Raw genomic sequence first — 27461 nt, 5'->3', positions numbered from 1 at the left:
AAAAAAAAAATTCATAATTTAACAATTTTTGTTTTAGTGATGAACCAACTGGCAACTACCAAAATCGTATCAAAATAGAAACAGATGTCATTGACAGATTTGTCTACAGAAGCATGATAAAAAAAGAATTCAACCATCCTTCAATTAAAAATATTAACTCTAATATTTTATCACCAACCACCGAAGAAGAAATTTGTGACAAAATCAAAATAGAAGCAGACAACGCTAATGGTGATAATTATAATGAAGGGAATCTGAAAATGAAATATTCAGAATATATTAAAAATTCAAATTGTAATGACATAACACCAATGGACAAAATATCGACACACATATGCACTATAGGCAGTACATCATTCGCTACAGTATCTAAATTTAAGAATCAAATGAAAACTCATCTTGAATCAGAATTAATGTCGCAGTCGTCTATGGATAAATTAATTTATAAAAAAGAACATACTGACGAGCCTGATGGCTATCAACAGCCAGGTCATTTTAATGAACAACATGACAATAGTCTTAGTCATATCAAAATAGAAACAGATTTCGTTAACGGTGATACTTTTAAAAGTATAGTTAATAGTGTAATTAACTATTTTCCATCAACTGAAAAGTTGAACTTTTGTAGTCAAGTAAAAATAGAAACAGATTTAGTTGACAGTGAGACGCATAGTACATGTGATACGGATAATAATAATGGAAACATGGAAATTAATAATATAAATTGCACAGAGAGTTCAAATTATGATATTACAGAACCTATAAATAAAACATCTCTAATATGTAACTTTTGCCATAATGAATACGATAAAACTTCAAAATTAAAGAAACATATGAAAACTCATATCAAAATAAAAACAATATCTCGTAAAATTAATTTGAGAAATAGATCTGCTGTAAATACTATAAAAAAATTTCAATGCAATATCTGTAATAAATTATATTCGGAAATGTCTAAAATAAATATACATATGGAAACTCATATGGAAGAAAAATCGGTTTCAAAAAAAAAATGTTTGTTATATAAACCTACTATTGGTATTGAAAATGAGTTTAATTGTGATGTTTGTGATAAATATTTTCCTACTATAACAAGTTTAAATAAACACGTTCGAATAATTCATAAAAAACAAAAAACAAAACAGAATAACAATATTAATACAAAGCCATCAACTGATTCTTTAAATTTAAGAAGAAATCAAACTACAACAGAGCCTAAAGAGTATAATGTCTGTCAGAATTCATACTCCGTAAATGAACAAACTGAAAATAGTTTGGGTCGTATAAAAATAGAAACAGATATAATTGACGGTAATACATTTACAAGTATATTAACTATAGAAAATTATTCAATCACAAACTTTGACACTAATATTTCAAACCCTACCTCCGAAGAAAATACTAACGACAAAATAAAAATAGAAGCAGTTACCGCTGATAATAATGATAAAATGATTCATGGCGGTTATGATGATATAAATGCAGAAAAAGTTGATGATTTTTTAAGTGGTAAACATTTAAATTCGGATGTTATATCATCAATCAACAAAGAATCTATGAAAACATGTGCTTTGTGTAATACATCATTTTTCAAAAAGTATCTTTTAAGAAAACATATGAAAAGTCATATGAAGGACAAAACATGTTCAGAAAAAAAAAAATCAGCCTGTCTTAATGCTGAAAAAAAATTTAAATGTCTTGTGTGTAACAAACAATTCACTGCATCATCAACAATGAAAGTCCATACAAGAATATTTCATACAGAAAAAAAAATATACAAATGCAATAAGTGTCATAAATCATTTTCAGATATAGTGTACTTAAGAAGACATAGAAAATATCATGATGAAAAACCATACCAATGTGAGGTGTGTCAAAAATCATTTCCTCAGATGTCAAATTTGAAAGTCCACATGAACATTCACGCTGGTATAAAACCATGGAAATGTGATGTGTGTGAAAGATCTTATGCCGATAAGACATCCTTCAAGAGACACATGCAATACCATAATGAGGGATATTCTTTTAAGTGCAATTTATGCAATAGAATTCTAAAACGAAGAAATAGTTTGAAAAAGCACATGATTAGTCATATCAACGGAAAGAACTCTGGGAATAAAAAGTATGATTGCAACATCTGCGAGAAGAGCTACAATACACCATTTGTTTTAAAAAGACATAAGACTATTCATACAGGCGAAAAACAATTTATCTGTGACATCTGTAAAAAATCATTTGGTGCAAAAGCACACATGAAAAGGCATATCATCATCATTCACATGCAAGAAAATAAATATAAATGTCACATTTGTAATAAATTGTTTTCGGATGTAAATTATTTCAAGGTACATAAGACTCTACACGATAACAGTAAACCATACGGGTGTAACTTTTGTAAAAAATCATTTTCACACAGGACATTTTTAACGATTCATTTAAGAAACCATAGAACACGCCATGAATGCAAAATTTGTAAAAAATTATATCCTCAAAAAAAAATATTAAAAATTCACATGAAAATACATCACTCGGAATAAATATATATATATACATGTACGAAAATTAACTTTCTGGTAAAAAATGTAAGCTCAGTTGAAATCTTAGTAAAGGCGATTAATTTCAATAGTATAATATTTTCAAATGATTATTAAAACTCAATATTCTTATTCGACCATACACACAAGAATTATTAACACATAATAAGAATAAAAATGTACAATGAAAGAATTTTTCAAATTAATAATTTTAAGTTAGTATAATTCAACAGTATCTGAAATATTTTAATTATCTATTATTCGTTAGTATCCGCACATTTTGTTATAATTATAGTATATATGTAGTTCAATTATATATATTTAATTACAATTAATTAGAATTCAAATAATAATAAACGGTGTATGTTTTTGTATTCTTAATAAAGATGTAACTATAATGGTTTTAGTTGAATAGTATGTAAAAAATAAATATCAAGTTTTTATTGCTTTAGGTAAAAATTAATTAATTTATTAATTTTAATCAGGTACATTATTTATTTTAAAGCAAAAAAATTGTGAAAAATTTTAACAATAGGTAAACAAAATGTTTCAATTTTTTATTTTTTATTAAATCAAATAGATTATTTTATCACATGTTCTATTATTAAAAAATTATGAAAAGCACATTTTCTAGGTTTAAAATTTATTTTTTTTTTTTTTTGGGGTAACGGCCTTTAAGACCATTTTTATTATTATTATTATTAAGACCATAAAAATATTATAACATATATTATATATTATTATACATTATTACATTATTATTATTATGAAATTATGGGTTTTTTTTTTTTTAATGATTTTGATATGTATTATTAATATTAGTAGTTCAATAATTATTATATAAAAAAATTACATTTCAATAATAATACAATATTTAAAATCAAGGATATTAGATAAAATTATATATTGTTTATTTAAATATATATCTAAATTAATAAACTAAAGCTATTTTAAAGGATTTACGTTTGTGTTAACTTATAAACAATGATATTTTAGTATTTAATTAGAAATAAATAATAGTTATAGTTGCATTCTTTTATACACCGAGTAATATTTAAAATATTAATTATGTATTAATTTTATCTTAAATAGCTGTAATCATAGTCAGATTTAAATATATATTAAAAATATACAGTAAAGTATACGTACTTTCTTTATTTGAAATTTCCTAGACCAACATTTTTATCCAAAAATATAAAATTAAATAATAAATTATTGCAATAAATAGAACTTCTGTGTGCAGTTTTTTTTAGGTGCAATACGATTGTTATGTGTATTTTGGCATCAGTGGATTTGGATTGGTCTTCACTGTTGTACAATCTTATTTGGTATAATAAAAATCAAAATAATTAGGCATTATATGTTATAAAATATTAACAAAACTAAACCCAAAACGAGATTAAAATTTAAAATTGAGTATTGTTTAGTAATTGCACTGAAATTAAACCAAAAGATATCAGTAGTCTAAAATGAAATAATTAAGTTGGTATAATATTTATTTTTTTTAAATTTTTAAATTAACGTTTGCAGATAACCTATTCATATATTAGAAATTTTACAAAAATTTATGTACTAATTACTTGTAACTAGTTCCTCTAAAAGTGATATTATTTAATGATATTTTTTATGTTATAACAAATATGAAAGTTTCATGCTTGGATAGGTTGATGAAGAATATATTTTTAAGTTCTTGGTACAAAAACGAATAGTTTGGTCAGAGAATTATAATTATTATTAAACCTGTTGCGATTTTTAGTTACAATAATTAAAAAAACAATACATTAAAAATATACTTGAATATCTTAATAATAAAGCATAGCAATGCAATTAAAGAAACTTAAACATTGTTTTAATAATTTAAATAAAATCCTCAAAATATATAACATAAGTTTATCATAAAAAAAAAAAAAAAAAAAAACTAAAACAACTTAAAAAAAATTAAATTAAATTAAAATCAAAAATAAAATTAACTTCAAATTTAAAATAAAGGTAACGTTTTTATATATATATATATATTTAAAAATTTGTTGTCATGCAATCACTGCCTTTCTCAAAGAAAAACTATAAATGATAATATTTTGATAATGGAAATTAAAAAATATAAGTGACAGAAAAAAAATGTATAGAAATGCATACACATGATTTTTTTTATTATTTTTTTTTTTTTGAATTATTACATAATTATATTAATTTATATAACATATTAATACATTACATATTTATTCAAACAATAATGAAATAAAATATTTAAGTATTAATTAAAATAATTTTATTATTTTATATCACATATTAATACATAATATATTTATTCATACAATAATGAAATAAAATATTTAAGTATTCACAATTAAAGTTAAAAATATATTATTTAAATGGGAGTTATGAAATTTTGTCATTCAATTTAATATAATTTTCAATCAATTTTTATAAAATACTACTTTTCATCACATTATTTTATGACATAATTTGAAGAAAAGTTTTTCCATCATACATATTAGAAACTTCAGAAAGAACATTTTACTAAACATATTTTTATAATCACTTACTATATATTTAACATGCAATCTTCTAAATTTTAATAAAACTTTGTAAGACATTTTATATTATTGAATTTTACAAAAATTGCATTAGTCTTAAATTGTATCATTCAAATGAATTTGAGTGTTTTCTTCAGAGTTTCCAGAGATCGAAAATGTTTTAGGATAGATCGCACATTCAATTCATTCTTTTGAGACACGAGATACCATGGATTACTTTAATGACAAATTAACATTGATCTTCTTATGAACATCGGCTATTTGAAAATCGTCCTCAACATTGGAGTGCCAATTTTTTTTATGTTGTTTTTTATAATAAATAAAATAAAAATAATTTTTAAATAGCTTTTTACTGATATTACATTTCTGAATAACTTTTTTTGTATATCTCTTCATATGCTTTTATAAAATTAATTAACTAGACACTACCTTATTACAAATATCATATTTATATTGTTCGTACATAGCATGAGTAGTTTCTGTTGTGTTTCTTCATATGATTTTTTTAAAATTGATGAACTAGAAGACACTATCTTACTATAAATATCACTTTTATATTGTTCCTTTGAAGTTTGATCAGCATCTTATGAATATATCTTCATATGATTTTTCATAGTTAAAGAACTACCAAAAAAAATTTTATTACAAATTTTATAATCAGTGATATATTTTATTTTATTAATATTTGATTGTAATGTTTTTTAAGATCCTTAGTGTGATTCATCAAAAGTTTTTTTGATAATGGCAATTTTAAACTATGATATCTCATATGAATCCTTAATTTAGGCTTTCCAAAGAATGATACATTGCAAATTCTGCATTTAATGCTGAACTTTTTGTCGCACAATCTAACATTATAATACGCTGAGTCCAGTTTAATAAAGTTATTTTCTAAAACAATAGAACTTTTTAACATATCATCACTGTCAACGAAATCTGCTTCTATTTTGATTTTGTCGTGAATTTTGTTTATGACACCACTAAAACAAAAAAAAAAAAAAAAATTATTTCTCATTTATTAAATTAAAATAAATTTATAAAACAGTAATTCAAAATTTCGAACTTCATTTTACATAAAAATAGACTTTATATTAAGTAATTATTTTTAATTGAGGCACATTAATTTTAGCAATGAAGATATGTTCTCTTATTATTATATTTAGGAATCTAAGAATTAGTAAATAATCTAATTGATTATACAAAAGACAATTATAATAAGTGTTTTATTATAAATTCAATACCACAAAACACTAATTCAAAATATAATATAAAATAAGTAATAATTTAGTTATTATATGTATTATTATTACTAAAACCAAGCTGGTTAACATAGATTTAAATAAATTGAAGAAATAAAAATGTATGATGCAATAGGAATTATACATTCATTTATAATAAAACATGAAAAAGTATACCAATTGAACTTATAATAAAAACACCGACATTTATATTTACTAATATAAAAGGAAAGTTCAATAACCAATAGCATGTATATGTATTGATTTGATATACTATATCTTAAATTAAGTATTTATTTTTTGTCATGTAATATACAATGAATAACCATATTTATAAATAAAAATATATTCTGACCTCATAATATCATAGGTTGATAGTCAGAAATCACAGAATGTTATTGTACACTTAATCATTGGCTTAATAGATCTGGTACAGATTTTTTTTTTTTAAACCCAGTATATAAGATACTGTGTAAAATAAGAACTTGAACTGTAATTCTTAACAAAATATAGTTTATTGTCTAAATTTATTAATGAAAATATAACGTAAAATTTAATTATCAAAATTATGTATTCATGTTCTGAGAGAAGTCATGTAATACAAATTAATTATAAAATTATTTAATACTCATACACAAATATTTTATCTTCCATTTAATGAATGATATTTAATAAAAATTACCGACCTAAACTGTGACAATGCATCATTATTGTCTGGGCGCTGTGTTAATCTATCAACTTGAACATATTGATCAATACCAGGTATGTTTTTGCTTGTACTGAAAAAAAAAAATTTGGTTATGAAATTATATGATAAATATAATGTATATAAATATGTCATAGCCTAAGTGAAATTGACTATTTCATGAAATGGTCGTTCCAATTTGACATCGTGTAATTTTTTCCACAATCTGGTCATTCACTTTATGTACCGAAAATATATTTTATATTTATCATGGTCTTATAATCATTTTTATTAGTAAATATGAAATGTGTAAATGTGTAATGTGTAAATTGATTTAAGCACGAAATTCCTTTATTAAAAATTGTATTTTACAATAATATCTATTAAATAAAATTACCTGATTACCTGAAATGAGCAGATTATATTTTATTGATTTTGATTTGTCATATTAGATTTTTGTTAAAGTTCAAAAGTGTATAGTCGGTGAACGGATTGTGCTCGTACATTCACGCATTTTAGATACTTACTTTAAAATAATTTTGTATAATCTTAATAATATAGAAAATTTTAATCCAAAAAGTGAATTTTACATTCGAATGAACAAGTATTATTTGGACAAACCGGAAAAAGTCATATACAAATATGAAGATTGAGGCAATTATGGCCGAAATTACTGATGCTAAATTAAACAAGTACCAACAAATGTTAAACGATATTGCAGAATTTGTAAAATTGAATCCACAGAAGACTTTTGTGATTTGTGTAAAACAAATCAAAAAATAGAAGAAGAACATGAAGCAGCGCATATAGGTCGAAAGAATGTTACAGGTATCTAATTATTTATTATATATAACAATTTGACATACATAGTAAATAAATTGGATGTGTACAATATATTTAAGTAATTTTTTTTTTTTTTGTTGTTTGTTACAGGTTATAATTCCTACATTCAATATTAATGACTGTATCACAATTTCTGTTCCAAAAGTCAATAGAGGGCCTTTGGACCCAGCACACATGATTGCTGTTATAGTTGAGAAAAAAAATGAGATGTATAGAGTAAGAATTGAACATGGTTTAATTAAACGATGGTTAAGTTCTGGAAATATGCAGCGTGCCACAATACATTTCATATCAGCTGATCAAGTTGACAAGCAAAACGAATTAACTTTGCGTGAAACAGTTAAAATTATATCTGGAGGTCAAGGATTTTTGAGTTGTACATGCAAGAGTGCTTGTCAAACTAAACGTTGTGCTTATTTTAAAAGTAGTATTAAATGTAACAGCCGTTGCCATAATTCATTCAATTGTTTAAATAAATAATTATTAACTATACGATAAATTATATTATATATAAATTACTAAAATTATTATATAATTTATTTAATTACCTACATATTACTACTCGTATTATTAGTTATATCAAAACTAAACTTAATATAATATACTTACCATATTACACAATATAACATACAAATATTATATAACTTTGATAAATATAAAATATATTTTCGGTACACAAAGTGAACGACTAGATTCAGAAAAAAATTACACAATGTTAAATTGAAACGACCGTTTCATGAAAAAGTGACCATATTATGAAATATTTTCGTATTTTACGAAGTGTGAAAAAGCCGTTTCTATTTCATGAAATGGTCAACTTCACTAAGTGGCTACGACATATACATATATAAATGCATACATATGTATATATAAAATACACACACTCACACACATAATATAATAAAGTATATCATAAATATGAAGCTGCATTGAATTATTTAAGCAAAGTGTATTTTAAAAGAAAAAACATTGTAACTAATATTATTAGCTTAGGATCTAACTGTTAAATTTACCCAAACAGATTTTATCCACCAAAAATAAAAACACATAACTAAAGCTGGCAGTTTCTCGCTTCTAACTAGTAATTTGCATAAATATTGAAATCTCCATAAAATAATTAACAGAAAAGAAAGTGACTGGTACAGACAACATGTATAATTTTATCAAATCTTGTTGATGGGTAGAGCATAAACTATTAAAATAAAACAAATTTGTAGTTATTGAAATTAATGAAAAATGATCGCATAGGCAACAAAAATGAAATGTCTTCAGTATGTTTCTAATGAATCTGGTTCTTTTTTATAGTTTGATACTACACCTCTTCATTACTGGACATTATAGATAAAAACTGTTTTATTTTAAACAAATAAAACTAAATTAAAAATTTTAAATGAGTATTATACTATTTTGGTTGTATAAAAAGTTTTATCATAATTTTCAGTAGATATCCTTAAGTGAATTTTAAAAGCTTTGAAAAACGCTCTTAGTGATCTAATGTCATTTTTTTATTTATAATCTGTTATTTTTATAATAGTCTATAAAAATAATATTGATAAAACTAATAAAAAATAAACTTACAAAACACTCCATCATTCTTTTTTTTTTTAATATCATTAGAAATAACCAAAAAGAGTTTAGTAAAAATATATTATTTCAAATCTTTAATATTTGGTTTATAATGATAGATATATAATTTAATAGTAATGCATAATAATAATTCAAAACAATAACAATTAATGTATTAACAAATAATGTTGTATATTACAAATAGCATAAAATTAATTAAAATTAAAAATGGCAGCTTTATAAATTTAATTATTTACATCTTAATTTAGGTTGAATAATGAAGAATAGAATCTTATCATTGGATTTAATAAATGCTTTCCAACTACTAGTAAATTTAATTAAGCAGATTTTTACTCCCAAGAAAAAATGAAGTTTATTCTTTGGAGTAAGGATAATTAGTTATTAAAATAAAAGTTCTATTTTTTGTTATAAAATTATTGTAACTGATATTTATATTCAAAATAAAAACAAGAGAAAAGACCAAAAATGGTTTATTTTTATAATATAATCTCACCTTTGCTGTAGTAATGCAATATTTTTGGATTTATCCTTTTCATGTATATCATTTTCTTCTTGAATGTCATTCTCTTTTTTGATAATTTTAGAATCGAGCAACAATGTATCCATTTGAAGTATGAAATTTGATAATTCCATTTTCATAACATTCTTTTTTTTTTTATTGCTATGATAAAATCTTTCAGGCAAAACAGTTTTCAAGTTGGCATCTTGACCAATATAACTAAATATAAACAATATATATATAATTAAAAAGAATATAATACAATATTTAAAATTAAAATTACTTGATAAATTATTAAATATTATTATAATTTAAAATTTATTTAATAACAAATATTTTATACATATAAATAAATAAATAAAAGCTAAGTCTGGAGTGTATTATTATACTTGTAAAGTACAACCAAATTAAAAATTCATCATTAGGTATATACAAATATTAAAATAAAAATATTTAATATACCTTAAGCTAAAAAAATTTTAAAAAAATAATAATTGTTGTAATTTTTCATGTTAATGTTGACAAGATATTAACTTCACGTATTAATTTATTCATCTAAAACACATTTAAAAATAAATACATAATATTTTTCTTCTCCACATTAAAATAGAACTTATGCCCATAGGGCAAGTGGCGGAGTCACATATATGTAAAAGTAGTAGATTCACCATTATCATTAAAGTAACCATTAACAGAGAAAATATCTCTATCATCTGCTTACATGAAGTCATAGCAACACTAATCAAGTCCAAAAAACCTCTTATTATAGGTACTATTTTTATTCCAGACAGCAAAATTATCAACAAATAAACTTTAAAGGCATTATAAATAAATTCCTTAAATCTTTTGTTTTCATGGGTGACTTTTTTATTCAATTTATACTCATGACTGTCTCACAAAAGAGCAATTTGGATTTAGACAAAATCAATCAAAGTTAGACACACTTTCAATAATACACACAGACATTTCTTTAGCATTCAGATGCAAACAGCACCTCATATAATAGCCTAGGAAATTAAAAATCAAATGACATAGTATGAAAAAAAGAATCCTATTAACTTAACAAATGGAATATAAATGGCAACATTTTTAATTTTAACAAAAACTTCTTTACTGACCAAAAATTTAGCGTCAAAATATATGATCATTTCTTACTCAACTGTATAGAAAATAGACTCATTTAAGAATCCACACTTATTGCCACTCTTTTAGAGTAGCCATTAATAATATACAAAATAATCTTCCTAAACCAGTCAAATTTATTCTTTTTTCTGACAACTGTAATATTTACTTTAGCGAATCAAATATTAAAACAACCACAATTTCTACAAGCAGCACTAAATATTCTTTATAAATGGTTTTTTGAAATCGGGTTCAGCTTCTCCCCTAATAAAATTATTTTAGTGTTTAAAAAAAAAAAAGACCTCCAACCTATAATTAACCTCAATGATCTTTACTAAGAATATCTGCAGCATCCTCGGCTTAAATTTTGGTAACAAATTTGGCAACCTCATTTGGAAAAACTCAAAATCGAAAGTATATCAAGAATGAAATTGACTAAAATGTTTGCTCACATCATTTGGGGAACCATTACTGAACTCTATAAAGTACACATTCTCTCATTAATCAATTATAGAACCATATTTTACAAATCGAAAAAAAAAAAACTTGAATACCCTGTTCACAAAGAATATGGCCAGTCACAGAATCTTTTAGGACGAGTCCTATAGATAATATATTGTACAATAATAAAGAGAACTTCCATTCTCATTCAGACATCAAAGCCAGATACTCGAATATATCATTAAAATGTTAAGAGATCACTATCACATTACTAGCAATGTCTTACACAATTAATTAATTAATTAATTAATTTCCAAGCCTATACTTAATTCTCAAACATTCCAAAACAACATTTTAAAACTTGGACTATCAGGTATGAACGCTTAATAAAAATCTATTATCTCTCCACCCATGGCTCCAATTACTAATTATAAATAATCATTAACCGTATATAATAAGTACTGTACTTACAAATCAAATATTTAAAGCTGTTTTTCAGAAATAATATCTCAAAAATATGGTGAGTACACCCAAATATATACTGATGCTTCCAAGAATCATAATGGTTTGATTTTTTTGATAATTACAGAACAATAACACTGTATTTTTCAGCTACTATCCCACACTAAAATTTTTATAACAAGCGATTTTTATAATGAACCTCTTTAAATTTGATCAATATTAACTTCAAACAATCAAAATTTAAACATCAAACTTCACATAATCGTCAGCGACTCCTTGAGCATTTTTACGATAACCTTCTTCCTACCCATACACAAAAATTAATTAGTCCTACATATACAAGAACTTATATCAAAAATCAATAATAAATAATAATAATAGTTTTTCACGTGGGTACCTTCTTGTGTTGGAATACTTGGTAATGAAACAACAGACTTTAATAGGCGATGAAGTGACCTCTTTTCCATTCACTACAAAAATTATATCTAACATTATCTAACACAACTTTTATTAACAAAAATAAAATGAACGAAAAATAACAGAAATATTGGATCAATATGCTTACAAAAAGTTTGAAAATGAACATTAAAAAAAAAAAAAATGAATTACCTAAGCGAGAATAAGACACATTCACCAAACCCATGCAAACAGTAAAGAATCAACATCAGAATGTGACAGTTACAATTTAAGTCTAAAAATCGAACAAATAATTATCAATCTGCCTTAAATACTCCAAAGCTCATTAAATCCTCAATAATCCACAGTAATTACAACAAGCTCTCAACGAAGACAACAGCGCCAATCTGCAAATTCTTGTATTATATTAAATATATACAAACTTTACTAACTTTTTTATAAGTCACAATTATCAATAACATTATTACATCCAAAACAATATGACTTTTTTTCTTCTCTTTAATTATTATTTGTAAGTAGGCTAAAACTTTTAGTTGAAGCTAAAATAAATATAAATAAAAATATATAGAGTACCAGACAATTATTGATTATATATATATGATTAAATAATATAAAATTAAATTGCCTACATTTAACTAAAATTTGAAAGTAATGGTAAAATATTAAGTTTAAAGAATTAATAATGAAATAAGTTATTATTATACTTCCAGTAGCTATTACATTAGCTGTTTTTTTTTTTTATAATTTTAACAGAAAATATATACAAAAAACACTTACTCTGAATTATTATCCGAGCTTATAGTACTATCTGGACTGATATATGACTTCTTTTTAATAGTTAATTTGGTTGAACACTGTTAACATAAAAACGGTTGTTAATTGCTGTTCAGTTTTTTAAATATTCATATTAAATAATAAACATTTTAAAATAAGGAAAAAAAAAATAAAATACATAAATAAAATAAATTAATTTTGTTAATAATCAGTTGAAATTGAAATAGATTTAAATGGTATTCAGAAACATAAATAATACCTTCATTACATTAATTTATAACAAAGTTAATTAACACGTGAAAATGTTGAAATATTTGATTTTAATACCTGCCAACACTTAATACATGCGAAAAGTAGTTTTATAGTTTTATTTTTTACAAGTATTAATTAAACAAATTATGGTTAATACAAAAAAAAAAAATATTCTTCTTAAACATTTAATATATTTAGAAATATAGATGAAAATGACCTATTAGTGAGTACTAAAATAATTATAAAAGCTGATCAGACATTTGATAATTTTTCAACTTAATATTTAATAATTTAAAATAATATACGTTATAAATTTTATTAGAAAAAACACAATACAAATACATATTAAATTATGTAATTTATAAAAACAATAAGCATTTTAGTATGGTAAATCAAGTTCATAATTATTAGTGGGTGTTTTACCTGTGGTTAAAAATGTTGTGATCTAAGCAACACCGTAACTAATAGCTCATTATTAGTTGACTTTTTTGACTGAAAATATTAAAACATATTAATTAAAACAAATTATTACATAGTATTGATAAAAGTAAACATTAGTATTTCTTTATAACAAAGATTTTCTCACACATGCTTTAGGTAACTTATGGAGTCTGTATTATTTTATGCAGTGCTACTAATTATAACTTAGTAATCAAACAATTTTAAATTAATAAATTCTCATATGTTATTACAGAAATTTTTTTTCAAAATAGAATACCAGTATTAAAATATAATACTTAAGTATACAACAGACATTTTATTTAAATAAGTCAAATTATATTGAGATTAAAAATGTTGCATTCCTACTAAATTTTTTTTTTTAAGTAACTATATTTTTTTTATCATTTAAGCATATTTTAAAGTAATTGAAAGAAAATTGATGGTTTATAATTTTGACAAAAGTTATATATATATATATATAATAAATCATGAAATTTAATTATATTTTACTAACTAGATACTCATACATTATATAACATATCAACAATTTAAGCTTTTTTCTTAGAAAAATATCAGTTTTCAAAACAGAATTCCAATCAAATTATTTTAAATAACATAATATATTGTATGCATTATTTAATTTGAAATATTAATTTATATTTAAATAATTAATATAAGTAATTTTTTTAATTAAATTTTTATAAGTATTTTAGAACATTTAAAATCTACATAAAACTTCAATCTATAAGTTAGAGTTCTTAATATATGTTAAACACAAAGTCCTACCAAAAGAGGAATATATGTCTGCAAAAATAAAATATGTAAAATTAAGTAATTAATTAATAATATTTTTACTTTTCTGTAAGTTTTCCAAAGTCTTGCTATTAATATTAATACTACACAATACTTTTACAATGATAATCATGTAACACTTACTATTATAATTGTTGGTACAACATTATTTTTCAGTGTTGGTTGAATTTTCATAAAAAAAAGTCAACTGGATTCAAATGGAGAGAACATAGTAACATATTGCATTTTGGTTTGACTTCATGGCTCACAACAAATTCAGTTCACTGTTTTCTTTGTTTGGGTTTAGTTGAAATTCTAAATAAAAATTAACAAAATGAGTTATAATTGGTTGGTGTACTCCCCCACATAAGCAATAATATACATAATTGTGCATACTTCCTACAGTATTTCTGCACAGTGAACAGCTTTTTTTCTTTCTTTTAACCATGGTGACGTCAATCGTATCTGTAAAAAGACAACCGTTAATAACATGCATTCATAGACAGAAGAAAAATAAAACATATTCGTATCTATAATTTAAGTAATAAATGTACATTCATTGCTACTTGTATAATGTGGAAACAATACTTGTAATATAACTAAATAGCAATAAGTATTAATACAAACTTAGTCTTTAATTGAATAACATTTTTAAATTTATTAATTTATTTGAGGTTGATTCTTATTATACTATTTAATTAAAATGTTCTTCTAAAAATTTAATAAAAATTTCAAAATCATAAGACTGTAACATGTTTTTTTTTTACTTTTAAAATTATCATCATAAAAAAAATGCAATTACCAGGTTGCTACTTAATATTAAATAAAATTCTAAACAAAATATCTCGTTCAATTCCATGCTAAAATATTATATTTTAATTAATATGAAAACTACCCAAAATCATACTCTTTTCAACACCTAACAATCCGAAACATAAAATAGCTTCCTATAAGTCAATCAGGTTAGGTATTATCAACAATAGCGAAGTTATTTAAGACATTTTGACCCCTAACTCTCAACTAGAGACTCTCAACTCTCATAACTAGAGCAGGGATGGCCAAACTGCGGCACGCGTGCCATTTGTGGCACATTTGTTGTTATTGAATGGCACACTAGAGTCAGATAAAATAATATATAATTTTTAAAAATAAATATTATTATTAGATATTATTATTAATATTATTAGATTATATTATCGCAGTGGAATTTTCCTATTATTATTCCGATACGAGAATTGTTACGGTACGTGTGTACTAGATTACTACAGTAAAGTTAGTCGTATTAGAATCGCCGTGCCCGTGCGTTAACGAGTAATTTGTGTCGTTGTGTGTGTGTGTGTGTGTGTGATCGTGAAATGACATCTAATAAACCAGTCGTAAGTTTAGGCGTAAAACGAAGTTATAATGATGATATTTCTTCGCGAAATTTTAATACAGAATGAATAGAAAAATTTTTATGTATAGAAGGGAAAAAATCTAGACCGATATGTTTAGTATATAACTCTGTAATTGCAGTTCCAAAAAAGTTCAATATTCAACGGCACTATAATAATCACAATGATACTATTGAAAAATACCCCGAAGGTTCTGTAAAGAGGACAGAATATATTAAAAAAAAGACTAATTCATTGTTAACTCAGCAATCAATTTTTACTAAACAATCAAATGAAAAAAAGGACATGGTGTTAACGTCTTATGAAATCGCATTTTTGCTAGCCAAGTATGGAAAGAAAACCTTATTCTGATAGCGAAATCATTAAAAAAAGTTAGATATTTTTGCAAAAAATGCAAATGATTCAAAAATTTCTACGTACGTAAATGACATTTCTTTATCACGTAATACAATTATGAGAAGAATTGACGAAATTTCCTCAGATATTTCAAAACAAATTTCGTGTAGTACTACTAATTCTAAATATTTTTATCTTGCGCTTGATGAAAGCTATGATATTACGGACAAGTATATTTATTCGAAGTGTGAATTCTAAATTTGAAGTGACGGAAGAACTTTTAGGACTTGAAGTACTCAAAACATCGACAAAAGGTACAGATATATTTAATAAACTAAAATGTTGTGTTGAAACATTATTTTTAAAAAGTAACGATTTAATCTGGTCAAAACTTGAAAGTGTATGCACAGACGGTGCTCCATGTATGATAGGTAAAAATATTGATTGTGTAACACTCTATTGGAAAAGTTTTTGAATAGAAATTTAAATAAACATCACTGTATTATATACCTAGAAGCCTTATGCGCCAAAATTTTAAAATTTGATCATGTATTAAAACCAGTATCTCGATGTATAAACAAAATAAAAGCTCGGCCTTTAAATCATCGATTATTTAGAACTCTATTTGAAGACGCCATTAACGAGTCTGGTGAACTATTATTATTTTGTGAAGTAAGATGGCTTGCAAAAGGAAAAGCATTAGAAAGATTTTGGAGTCTAAAAGACGAAGTTATTGAATTTTTAGAAAAAAATAATGAATTGCCTGATGAATGTGAACTACTGAGAGATAAAAATTGGTTAATTAACCTTGCATTTTTAACTGATATTCTCGGGCATTTAAATATTCTTCATAAACGACTGCAAGGTGAAGGAAATTTATTTCCAGCCTTTGTAGGTTCTATAAATTCTTTCATGTCTCGACTTCGACTTTTCGAAAGTAATTTAGGAATGGGAAATTTAGATAACTTTGTACGATTAAAATCTATTTATCTATCAACTGATATTCCATTGACGATTTTTAAAAATCATATTTCATCACTATATGATAATTTTCAAGATTCAGTAAATTTAAAGAAGAAGAAGATTTAAATAACTTATTTATTAATCCATTTATCATAACAACACACGATCTTCAAAAATATAATCTCAATATGCAATTGGAAATTATTGAACTTCAAAGTTCAACAGTTTTAAAATGCAAATAAAAAGAGTCATCTGAGATTATAGAATTTTGGAAATGCCTACCCGAAGAAGATTTTCCAGAATTACATAATGTAGCGGTAAAATTGGTTTGCAGATTTGGCTCTACATATTATATATGTGAAAAATTTTTCACAAATGACTTTCATTAAAAATAAGTATAGAACCAAACTAACAAATTCTCATTTGAAAAATTTAACGCTTCTATCTTAAATTAAACTTAAACTAAACTATGAAGAGATAATATCCATGAAGCAAATTCAACATACCTTATCATTAAAAAAAACATTGCAATTGAACTGTAATAAATGAAAAAAAATCTAAAATTTATATTTATGTAAACATTGTAAACTGTAAATAAATATTTTTTAAGGCACATTCTCAATTTTGTAAACATTATTTGGCACAATATAAAAAAGGTTGGCCACCCCTGGACTAGAGATTCAACAGTACATAAAATACAGAGGCTAACACTCTTCATTTGAATAAAAAAAAACAAAAACTTTACTGTCCCGGAGTATTTTAGATATATAAAGAAAAGTATTCTTTCACACTTTACATTCATTCCTACCAACTCCATATTACCTGTTAATTACATTTTAAATAATTCAAAATAAATGTTATATATAACATAATTAATGTATCATTGAATTATAATCATCTGATGAATAATTAAATAACCTTTCAACATCATTTAATAAATATCTATAAAACCAAATAAAACCATAGACAAAAATTCAAAATGATAACTTATAATTTTATAAATGTTCATACAATATACCTAATTAATTAAATTGATAACATTTAGTAAACAATTCAATGATTAATTTATAGTAAGATTTAAAATCTTTTCAAAAAAACATAACTATATTATAATTACATTTGAGCAAATGTCCTGAAGATGTTATTATTTTTTAAAAAGCAACTAGTAAATAATAAAATTGTTTTCTTTCTGAACTTTATTTGTTTATGATTTTAATCTTCAGGATTCCAATAGATATTACTTGCCTACTTCTGCAACAAAGCAAGTAAGTAATGTATAATTTTATTAAGAAAAAAACTACAGATGAATAAACTTTTATTTTTATTGACCTATAATTTTCAAACAATTTAACAGGCTGAAACTGACAATGAAGAAGAAAACAGTGAGGTATTCCCATAAAGTAAAGAAATTGTAGCTCTAAGTATCCTCAGGTGAGCAGTCCTGTACTGTGCGGATAAAAAAGGCTTTGGACAACATTATTCTTATGAAACCATGATCATCAAGTTACTCGATGCAAAACAACAGACAACAATAAACAAATATTTTACTTAGCTTATACATTTTTATTATAATAAATAAAACCAATCGCATATTAGAAACAATTTGTTAATTGACACATTTAACTTTGGTCCAAAAGTGTTCCAAATAAGTGGCTTCTGCTGTATTTATAAATTATGAAAGGTTTCAAGTTAAAAGTTCATTATTAGGACATACAATGTCAATAAAATCACAACTGAATATGAAAAAATAAAGGAAGGAATAAATTGAGAAAAAATATTCTTTTACATGGAAATAATTTATTTTAATACCTTTTTTTAAAGTTTTTATTTTTTATTTTTTATATGTTTGATTAAATTATTATAAGTTTTAAATGTGATTTTTACATCATTAGTATTATTGTTTGAAATTTTAGGAAATTTGTTAGATATATTATTTTGATATTTTATAACAATATTATTTGATCCAAAAACCATAACAGAGTCAAAGCTGCAGTTTTAAAGAATAACACAGAATCTATGTACAAACTTCTAAATTTCTGTTCAAGTTTTACAGTACAATTCATCATCATATTTAAAGCATTTGAGCTAATAACTGAACATCATCTTCACCGACTCTCTCAGCACAATTAAGAATATAGAAAAAATACATACACCTTATCAGATATAAGTATATAAATAAATATAAAAAAAATAATTTTCTACAAAATTTAATAATTACAAAATAAAATTGTTTTAGATACCCAGATACAAAAAAGAAAACAAACTTGCTGACTTCACAACCAAAATTATAACCATCAACTCTTCACTTTAATCGCACACAAATATCACCTTGTACAATGATAAACAAATACTAACAAACATGGTATCAAAAATGGACTGAAAATGGATGAATCCCACACTAAATTTAACAAAGTAAAGCACAACATTGACAATTAGACATTTCTTATCGAAACACCTAAGGGTTACAGTCGTATTGACAAGACATAGAATTGGACACATGAAAATGCCATACAATCACCTAATGTCCAAGAAAGAATTATTTTATTACATATTTTACAATCCAAGAACAGTATTGTATATTATTGGTACCTATGTGTAAAATTATTTAAAAAAGTATATTTCAGTTTATGCAAAATGGTATGAATAATCAAATATTGCTATTGTCAAATGGGACATTTAAATAATGAGTATGGTCTATGGACGAAATAGCGCTACATAAAGTATTCATTTGAAATGCTAGCATTCAACAAAGACTACATTCAAAACCCTCATCGAGGGTCAAGTTATTCCAATATAATTATGTATAAAAATAGTGACAGTGTGTAATAAAACAAAGAATAATCAAACACGATTCAAATAATATTTGTTAAGATGTTAAAAACCAATGAAATTATTTTTGACAAGAAATAAGTTTTGACAGAAAGTTGCAGTACAAAAATACAATGGGAAAAGGAGACATCACGAGCGGACAGAAGACTAGGATTAGTGAGAAACAAATATAGCAACAAAGGAATAAGTACCACGAGTGCAGTGAGTAAAATAGTGAAAAATCGCACAGTACAAAATGCAAGGCCAGAACCGAAAAAGGTGAATGCGAACAGCAGTGATCTCTTGTGTTGAAAGATACAGTATTGCTGGTTCTATGCTTACTGGACTGGGTTGGGGTGATGGCAAGAACAGCGTTATGTTAAGTTACATAATGTTTGCTAAAGACCAATGAAAACATGGTTCGGGTAATACGTGTCTGAAGGTAAAGTACAAACGGAACAAGGAAGAGCAATGGTCGACGGTAGGTAGAACAAGACGACAATAAGAAAACACAACGGGAAGAGACGAGAACGCGCGTAGACCAACGAATGGGCTTCGCGCGAGAGACGACGTAGCCACAAGGAATAACAAGTACCGTACATGTGGTTCGAAGGCGGTAACGGCCGAACAGCTAAGGCGGCCGCAATGGCAAACAGCAGTGATCCCCTCGAGCCGATGAATACGGTGTTGTTGGCTCTGCACATGTTAGACTCGGCCGACGGGATGGGTGATGGCGAGAACGACACGCAGGACGACGGTGGCACAGATGCGATAAAGGGTTACAAGTACGCAACAAGCGAACGCAGCAAACAAGAGACGTGCAGCAATGGTGAACTGACAGAGTCGTGTTCCACAGGAGGTTACGAGAAATATTAGCCAAAGATATAGACCGTAGACAACGTTTATCGTCGAAACGTCGCAGCCGGCATCACGCGGCGCTGTTGCCTATTACTACGGGTTAACATTGCTTATCACTGACCCACGGTAATAATTTGATAACAGTCTGACAACGTTGCCGCGACCGATATTAAACGACACCTGCGAACCGCAACTGTGCCGATTGCCCATTATTATTGTTATTATTATTACTATAATGATAACGATGAACGGTTAATAAAATTCCACTCACCGTGTAAAGGACGGAATACTCACAATGTCGTCGATTGAATACAATGTGTGCATTTATAATACGTAATCAAATGATAGTATTCGTGTCCGATGGGATATGGATAATCGCATATGACTAAGAAAACATTATAATACAATGTTTATTAATACACTATATAACAGGGATGGGCAACTCAAAGTTACTAGAGGGCCAATTTTTATTATAATCCAGCGGGCCAAAGTCTAGGAAAAAAAAAAGTCATTCAAAATATGAATTTTAATTACCATTTATATACACCGAAATAATAAATTTAACACATACGACAGCACGACACGAATGATACGAAGAATCTGATATAATTCGGTACAAATAGCTATGTTTGAAAGCTATACGTATATATACATATATGATATTTAACAATGTTTAATATCAGATAACAATTATTATATCGATAAGATAGAGTATAGACGATAAACCTTAAAATTGTACGATGTAATAATATGATCAAAATATAGCACCGGCTAGATATAAAAGGCTCGCAGGCCGCCAGTTGCCCATCCCTGCTATACAAGAGCAAAATGTAAAGGTGGGTACACTCTGGAGCGTTTACGTGAAATGGGTATGGGTATGAATTTAAGATGAAATGGAAAAATATTTTGACTATTTTTGACCCTAAAAAATCCCGAAATGTTTTGTTAACCATTTATGGCACAAAGCGCACAAAAATTATGTATGTGCCATATTTGGACTTCATGCATTAAATTACTCAACAGTTTTATGCGCAATTTATGGAACATACTAGTATAGTATAGTATATAGTATACAGTTATAAAACAAAACTAAAATTAATATAACTAAACAATATCATATTTATTTAATCATTTATTTATTTGTGTATCACATTTTTCTGTTTTCATATAAGTCTTTGATTTTTAGCAACATTATTTACATACTAAATTAAATTAAGTATACAAATACAAATTTGTAGTAAACAATACAATGAAAAAAAAAAACAACAAACAAAAACTAAAACCAAAATTTTATTTTATTTATATGAACCATCATCTTTTGATGCAGAACTATATTCAATTTTGTCTGGAATGTTCATTTTATTACGAATCAATTTTTGTTCATAAAAAAAAAATCCTACATTTTGTGCATGAAGTGCCAAATATGGCCAAATTATCTGAGTCTCTATCGAGTGTAGAGCCATACATACACATACACAGCACATATTCACAGGTAAAAAAGTTTTGTTATTAATAAATAAACAAGAGCAAAATGTGACAATTCTGCATAAAATACTATTATTTATCGCTAGACAGAAGTATCTTAGATTACTAATTAGGGTATTAGATAAGTATCTTACTCGTTTAAAAAGTGCAATACAACATTGATTATACATTACCTTTGCTTGTCACTATCGCACGTCCGCTCGTACGTACTTACTACCATTCTAACTCAGGAGTCACGTAAGAGTACAACACCAATTTATTAATTTCTAAAATTGACAACTAAGCAGTATACATAGCTAAATATTTTGTTATTGCGAAAAAAATTACTTATAGAGTGCTCGTATGGAATCAATATTTGACTAATATATTATTACTGTTTTGGAACTATATTAAGCATATTCGATTAAGTCGGTATTATTTTTATTCATTTGTATTAGGTAGTTAGTTTTCATAATATATAACTAATAATGTAAACAGCGTAATATATCTAACAGTAAACATTTAGTACAGTTATAAAATGTTTTTATTTGTTAAACCCTGTCATAACTCGTTCAATACCGGCGTGAATGCGACGTGTGCATGTAACAACATCGTAATACAGAATAGGACTATAGGAGGGAGACCGCAGTCAGACGTTATTGCATGTTTCAAGTGTCCAACACCGATAACACCAGCTAATCAACCGAACACGAGTGATGGAATGTAAACGTTTTTGAGTGGACAATCTAAGTATCATCGATTGGAAAAACGGACTAGTACAACTTAGTCCCTGTCTGCATCTGACACTGCAGTTTTATGCTATATATTTTTCGATTGATTTTTCTTCTCTCAGGATTAAACACAATAGAGAAAATATATGGAATAGTGACAAAAGTTTATTGTAGGCAATATTATTTATTTATTTTCCAATTAATGGGCGATGCCCTTTGAATACAATGATGTATAGTATATAACTCATTTTATGTTATATTTTTATTATACATTCATACATGTATATATACATATATCTTATCTTTACTGTATATGTGTATGTCACTGAACTCCTCCTGAACGACTGGACCGATTTGAATGAATTTTTTTGTATACGTTTGAGGATACGTCCTGGATGGTTTAGAAAAAGTTAAAAAGTGATAGACCCAACCCCGGGAGGTGCTCAAACAGATATTTTGAGATTTACGATAAAAATTTTTGTTTATAGATGGTTGATATTAGTTTCAATAGTAATATTATTTATATAAAGAAAGAAATTACTATCCGTGATTTTTTTATTATTTGCACGTTCGTCTATGGGATTAAAAGTTTTTGAAGCTAAAATTTTGAACGGGAAATTCGAAGGTGAAATTGTTCTCCTATCACGAATCCTAATAATCTCTTCAGACTCACCCATTCCATTCAAAAGTCTGAAATTTCGAATTCGCTTGTCATTTGACATGACTATTAATAAGTCACAAGGTCAAACAATGTCGATTTGTGGGTTGAATCTATAAGATCCGGTCTTTTCACACAACCAATTATAAGTGACGTGTTCTCGCGTTGGAAAACCATCACGTTTATTATTTTATACTCCTCGGGAATTGACTAAAAATATTGTTCATCAACTCGAATTAAGATAAAATTAAATCAACATTATTGATTATAGCGAATTGTTTTTGAAAAATTGATGTTATTTCAAAATAAAAATAATGAAATTATTATATTATTATTATATTATATTATTTGTCGTTAATTTCGTACTTTGTTTAATATTCTAATCGCTTGAAATATCATACATGACAACGTCTGGATAATGGGATTAAAATGCATTAAAAAAATGCATTAATCCCACTGCACGTGCTAACATTAAAATTTGGCGTGCCTATTATTCTTTTACGAAGTATCAATCCACCACGATACTGCAATGGTACCAGGCTTTCAGTAAAAAAGTTGATAAAAAATATTATCGAAGCTACAATTTTAAACGGAAAGTTTAAAGGCGAAAATGTACTGTTGCCTCGCATCCCAATGATTCCAATATATATGCCTTTTGAATTCAAATGTTTGCAGTTAACATAAATATTTGAACATTACAATATTATTTACTATAATAACGCAGGATAATATGTGATTAAAGGAATACTAGTAGTAATCAATAAAATAAATAATAATGATTACATTTTTATTTTTTTTATAATTAAAAACTATATTTTTATACTAAGTATATTAGCGTATTACATAAAGAAACTTGTATGGTGTGTATTATTATATTAATTATTAATTATACATTTTTTGAATTACCTCTAAATTCATATTCATATTTTTAATTAATTTTCTTAATAATTATACGAATAAAATCACTAGAAAAAGAAGCTTATGTTTTAAATATTATATAAAATATAAGTAGCATTGAATTTTTCGATATTTCCTACAGCGAAAAAAAGTCAGTTAATCAATAAATAGTATTGAGTATTTGTTTTTTGTTGGTTTAGAAGTAGATATTGTTTCGACACATTTGTGAGCAAAGATAAATCATTCGAAACACGATTCTGAATTAGCATAAGCTTTCTATCTGAAAATACATTTTAAAATAGCGTAAGTATTGATTGATATCATCTATAAATGTATTGAACAGTCACACCAAAAAGTGCTTACCTTATGAATCATGAGATTTAAAACACCACAAGATATATTAATTAAAAAAGAAAATATTATTAATATTATTCAACAGGGCGTAACTATGAAACAATTTATATATTATCGATCTCTATACATTATTATATATCTGATATATATATTTTTTAGTACATTTGAAATTTATTAACTTTTGATCTAAAAATTTTTGATCTTTTGATCTTACATTATTATCAAGTTTTTATTTAAAGACTATAAACTTATACGATTTAATACGATTTAATATTTAAATATAAATTTTAATAATATGATAAATTTTATAGGTACTTATATGAGCTCTATAATAATAATAATAATAGACACTAACCTGATACAAACTTCACGATGTAGTCCATGAACTGAATGGTGCGTATGCATTTATATCACTATTGGCAAGAGTACTTCTGAGACACGAATTTTAACGGCAACTATGACTCAAAGAGTTGTTTCAAGTGCGAACCTTAAGTTGAAAAGGTACTAGCCATGTTCAGTGAGGTGAGGTGAATCCTTCCATGAATGTTATTGGTAATAACTAAATCCATTTTAATTATCAATATGACGTTGTAGTATTTTTTAGTATGTGTCTTGAGCAAAAATTAAAAGCGTTGACCATCATCATTATCCAACGGGTACCAAACAACTGGTTCAATGTTGCACTTATGAATAGCCAGTTTATGTTTGTAAATTTTAAAGTTAGTTCAATTCATATTTTTTTTTTTTTTTTTTTGTGAATGTTGAACGTAAAACTGGTAAAGATACAGATGAACTGATGATTTATATACATGAATGATATATAATAATATATTCGTAGACCGAGACAATAACATATACTTTAGACACAAAAACAGCTTTAGCTTAATCTATTTAACAGACAGTAGAAGAAAAATGTTTTAGATAAATAACAGGTATAAATATGACACAGTATAAATGGATTTATGATGTTTCAGCGCGAAAGCTTCAAAGAGTAAAAAGGTTGAGTTAGAAATAAAATAATAATAATTTGGTAAGTATAATTAAATTTATACTAAATATCAGTCATTCTAAAAAAATAATATGCAAATAAAATTCTATCACCACAAAATTAACTCAAGTCAACCTTAATAATAAGTTATTAATTATGAGTTTATTCTACAGCGAACTTTAGAGATAAGGCCAAGGAACTAAAATTATATAAAAAGTAGCCAATCATTTAACATTTAGGTTGTGCTTATCATATAATACAGGAGCAGCAAATCTTTTTTCAGGAATATTGTAATTTTTAAAACATATATAAATGGTTTCATTAAATTTTTTACAACCAACATATAAATAATATGTTTTTTTTTTGTACACTTTTTAATAATTTCAATTTTTTACGTGTGTCAATTTGGTCAACGTGCCACGTGTGTCATAGGTTCGCCACACCTGATGTAAGATAATAAAGAATAATTTTAAATCGGTTAACAAAGTGAAACAAAACAGTAACACCGTCGACTTTAAAATATAGTACTAGTATATTATAATTAGTAAAAACTATTTATTATAATGATATTCGTACGTTTGTACGTCGTATAAAATAATATACATAAATACAAATTATACTGTCGTATATTTGCCAAAACTTCCAAAATCATACCAAAAGATAAATCGTAAGTGAAATAATAATAAAACTAAGATATTAATATCAAACAGTATATACGTCCAACGAATGTATACAGGTAGTGTCGAGATATACGTGCAAGACAATTGTCTCACAACTGCCAAAATATTATAGTACGAACCGACGATGTCATCGTTTTTTTTGTTTTCAAGATAACAGTAAGTTTTATTTTGTATTTTTTTTTCAACACAATAATCGTGCAGCAACATAGACTCTACGAGAGGCCGCCCGGTCTCTTCGAACCACCGGCGAACAAATTACTGCAAATTTCATGTGCCAATGACGGCTTTTATCAACATGATCATGGTACGTACGTATCACACGAAATAAAAAGCTTTTCCTTCCGATTAGCAAACGACCGAAGTAACAATACGAGCTCCAACTGAGGATTGATGAATCCGCGAGAAACCACGGAACGGACAATGTTAAGTGCGTCACACTGGAAAGTGTACGGCCACTGGAGCGAAGGAGGTGCGATTGCACGGGGTCCCGCAAATTATATATTACAAACATCACTTTATCTATAAATAAAAATAATGTAGTCCCAGTAGTTCGCAAATCGCAACCCGTGTGGTCGAGTGGTTTTCTTAGGAAACGAGTTGTTATCAACGAAAATTAAGACGGTACCAATTACGCTTAGCTTTGAAGTATTGTACGCGCATGCACTTGTAAAATTGTTTATCGTCGATGACGGTTCGAAATATAGTT

General features: G+C 25.9%; 3 protein-coding genes across 4 annotated transcripts in view; 2 read left to right on the top strand and 1 right to left on the bottom strand.

The window, feature by feature from the left end:
- The window catches only part of LOC112681011, an 18902-nt gene extending 18725 nt beyond the window's left edge, over nt 1-177 (top strand). The window contains exon 4 of the mRNA XM_025551420.1: nt 38-177. Coding sequence (XP_025407205.1) covers nt 38-78 — 41 coding nt within the window. The 3' untranslated portion in view covers nt 79-177. The remainder of the gene's footprint in view (nt 1-37) is intronic.
- A 724-nt stretch (nt 178-901) lies between these two features.
- On the top strand, nt 902-2737 carry LOC112680934 (zinc finger protein OZF-like). The gene has a single exon (XM_025551210.1). The coding sequence runs from the start codon at nt 951-953 to the stop codon at nt 2535-2537; it is 1587 nt and encodes a 528-aa protein (XP_025406995.1). The 5' UTR covers nt 902-950; the 3' UTR covers nt 2538-2737.
- Nucleotides 2738-4913: 2176 nt separating this feature from the next.
- LOC112693868 lies at nt 4914-25926 on the bottom strand. 2 transcript variants are annotated; one of them, XM_025569124.1, is made up of 8 exons: nt 25443-25926; nt 15021-15089; nt 14769-14939; nt 13815-13883; nt 13143-13219; nt 9918-10142; nt 6996-7088; nt 4914-6051 (listed from the first exon to the last, which is right to left on the bottom strand). In XM_025569124.1, exons 6-8 carry the CDS (start codon nt 10061-10063, stop codon nt 5742-5744), a joined length of 549 nt encoding a protein of 182 aa, XP_025424909.1. In that variant the 5' UTR covers nt 10064-10142; nt 13143-13219; nt 13815-13883; nt 14769-14939; nt 15021-15089; nt 25443-25926; the 3' UTR covers nt 4914-5741. The 2 variants fall into 2 exon arrangements, with proteins under 2 accessions (XP_025424909.1, XP_025424901.1); XM_025569116.1 differs by lacking the exon at nt 25443-25926 and adding an exon at nt 20726-20810.
- Between the last annotated feature and the right edge of the window lie 1535 nt (nt 25927-27461).

Source organism: Sipha flava, unplaced genomic scaffold (genome assembly GCF_003268045.1).
Source record: "Sipha flava isolate LNK unplaced genomic scaffold, YSA_version1 0_pilon_pilon, whole genome shotgun sequence".
Taxonomy (NCBI): Eukaryota; Metazoa; Arthropoda; class Insecta; order Hemiptera; family Aphididae; genus Sipha; species Sipha flava.
Note: the sequence above shows the minus strand (reverse complement) of the source record. Positions and strands in the feature narration are given on the sequence as shown.

What these genes read in the sequence shown, in the direction of transcription:
- LOC112680934 (XM_025551210.1), top strand. Translation starts at nt 951, where the DNA reads ATGTCTAAAATAAATATACATATGGAAACTCATATGGAAGAAAAATCG.
- LOC112693868 (XM_025569124.1), bottom strand. Translation starts at nt 10,063, where the DNA reads ATGAAAATGGAATTATCAAATTTCATACTTCAAATGGATACATTGTTG. An exon ending in ATTGCATTACTACAGCAAAG is followed by an intron (nt 7,089 to 9,917) that starts GTGAGATTATAT and finishes TTTTTTTTTCAG; the next exon opens with TACAAGCAAAAACATACCTG. An exon ending in GATGCATTGTCACAGTTTAG is followed by an intron (nt 6,052 to 6,995) that starts GTCGGTAATTTT and finishes TTTTTGTTTTAG; the next exon opens with TGGTGTCATAAACAAAATTC.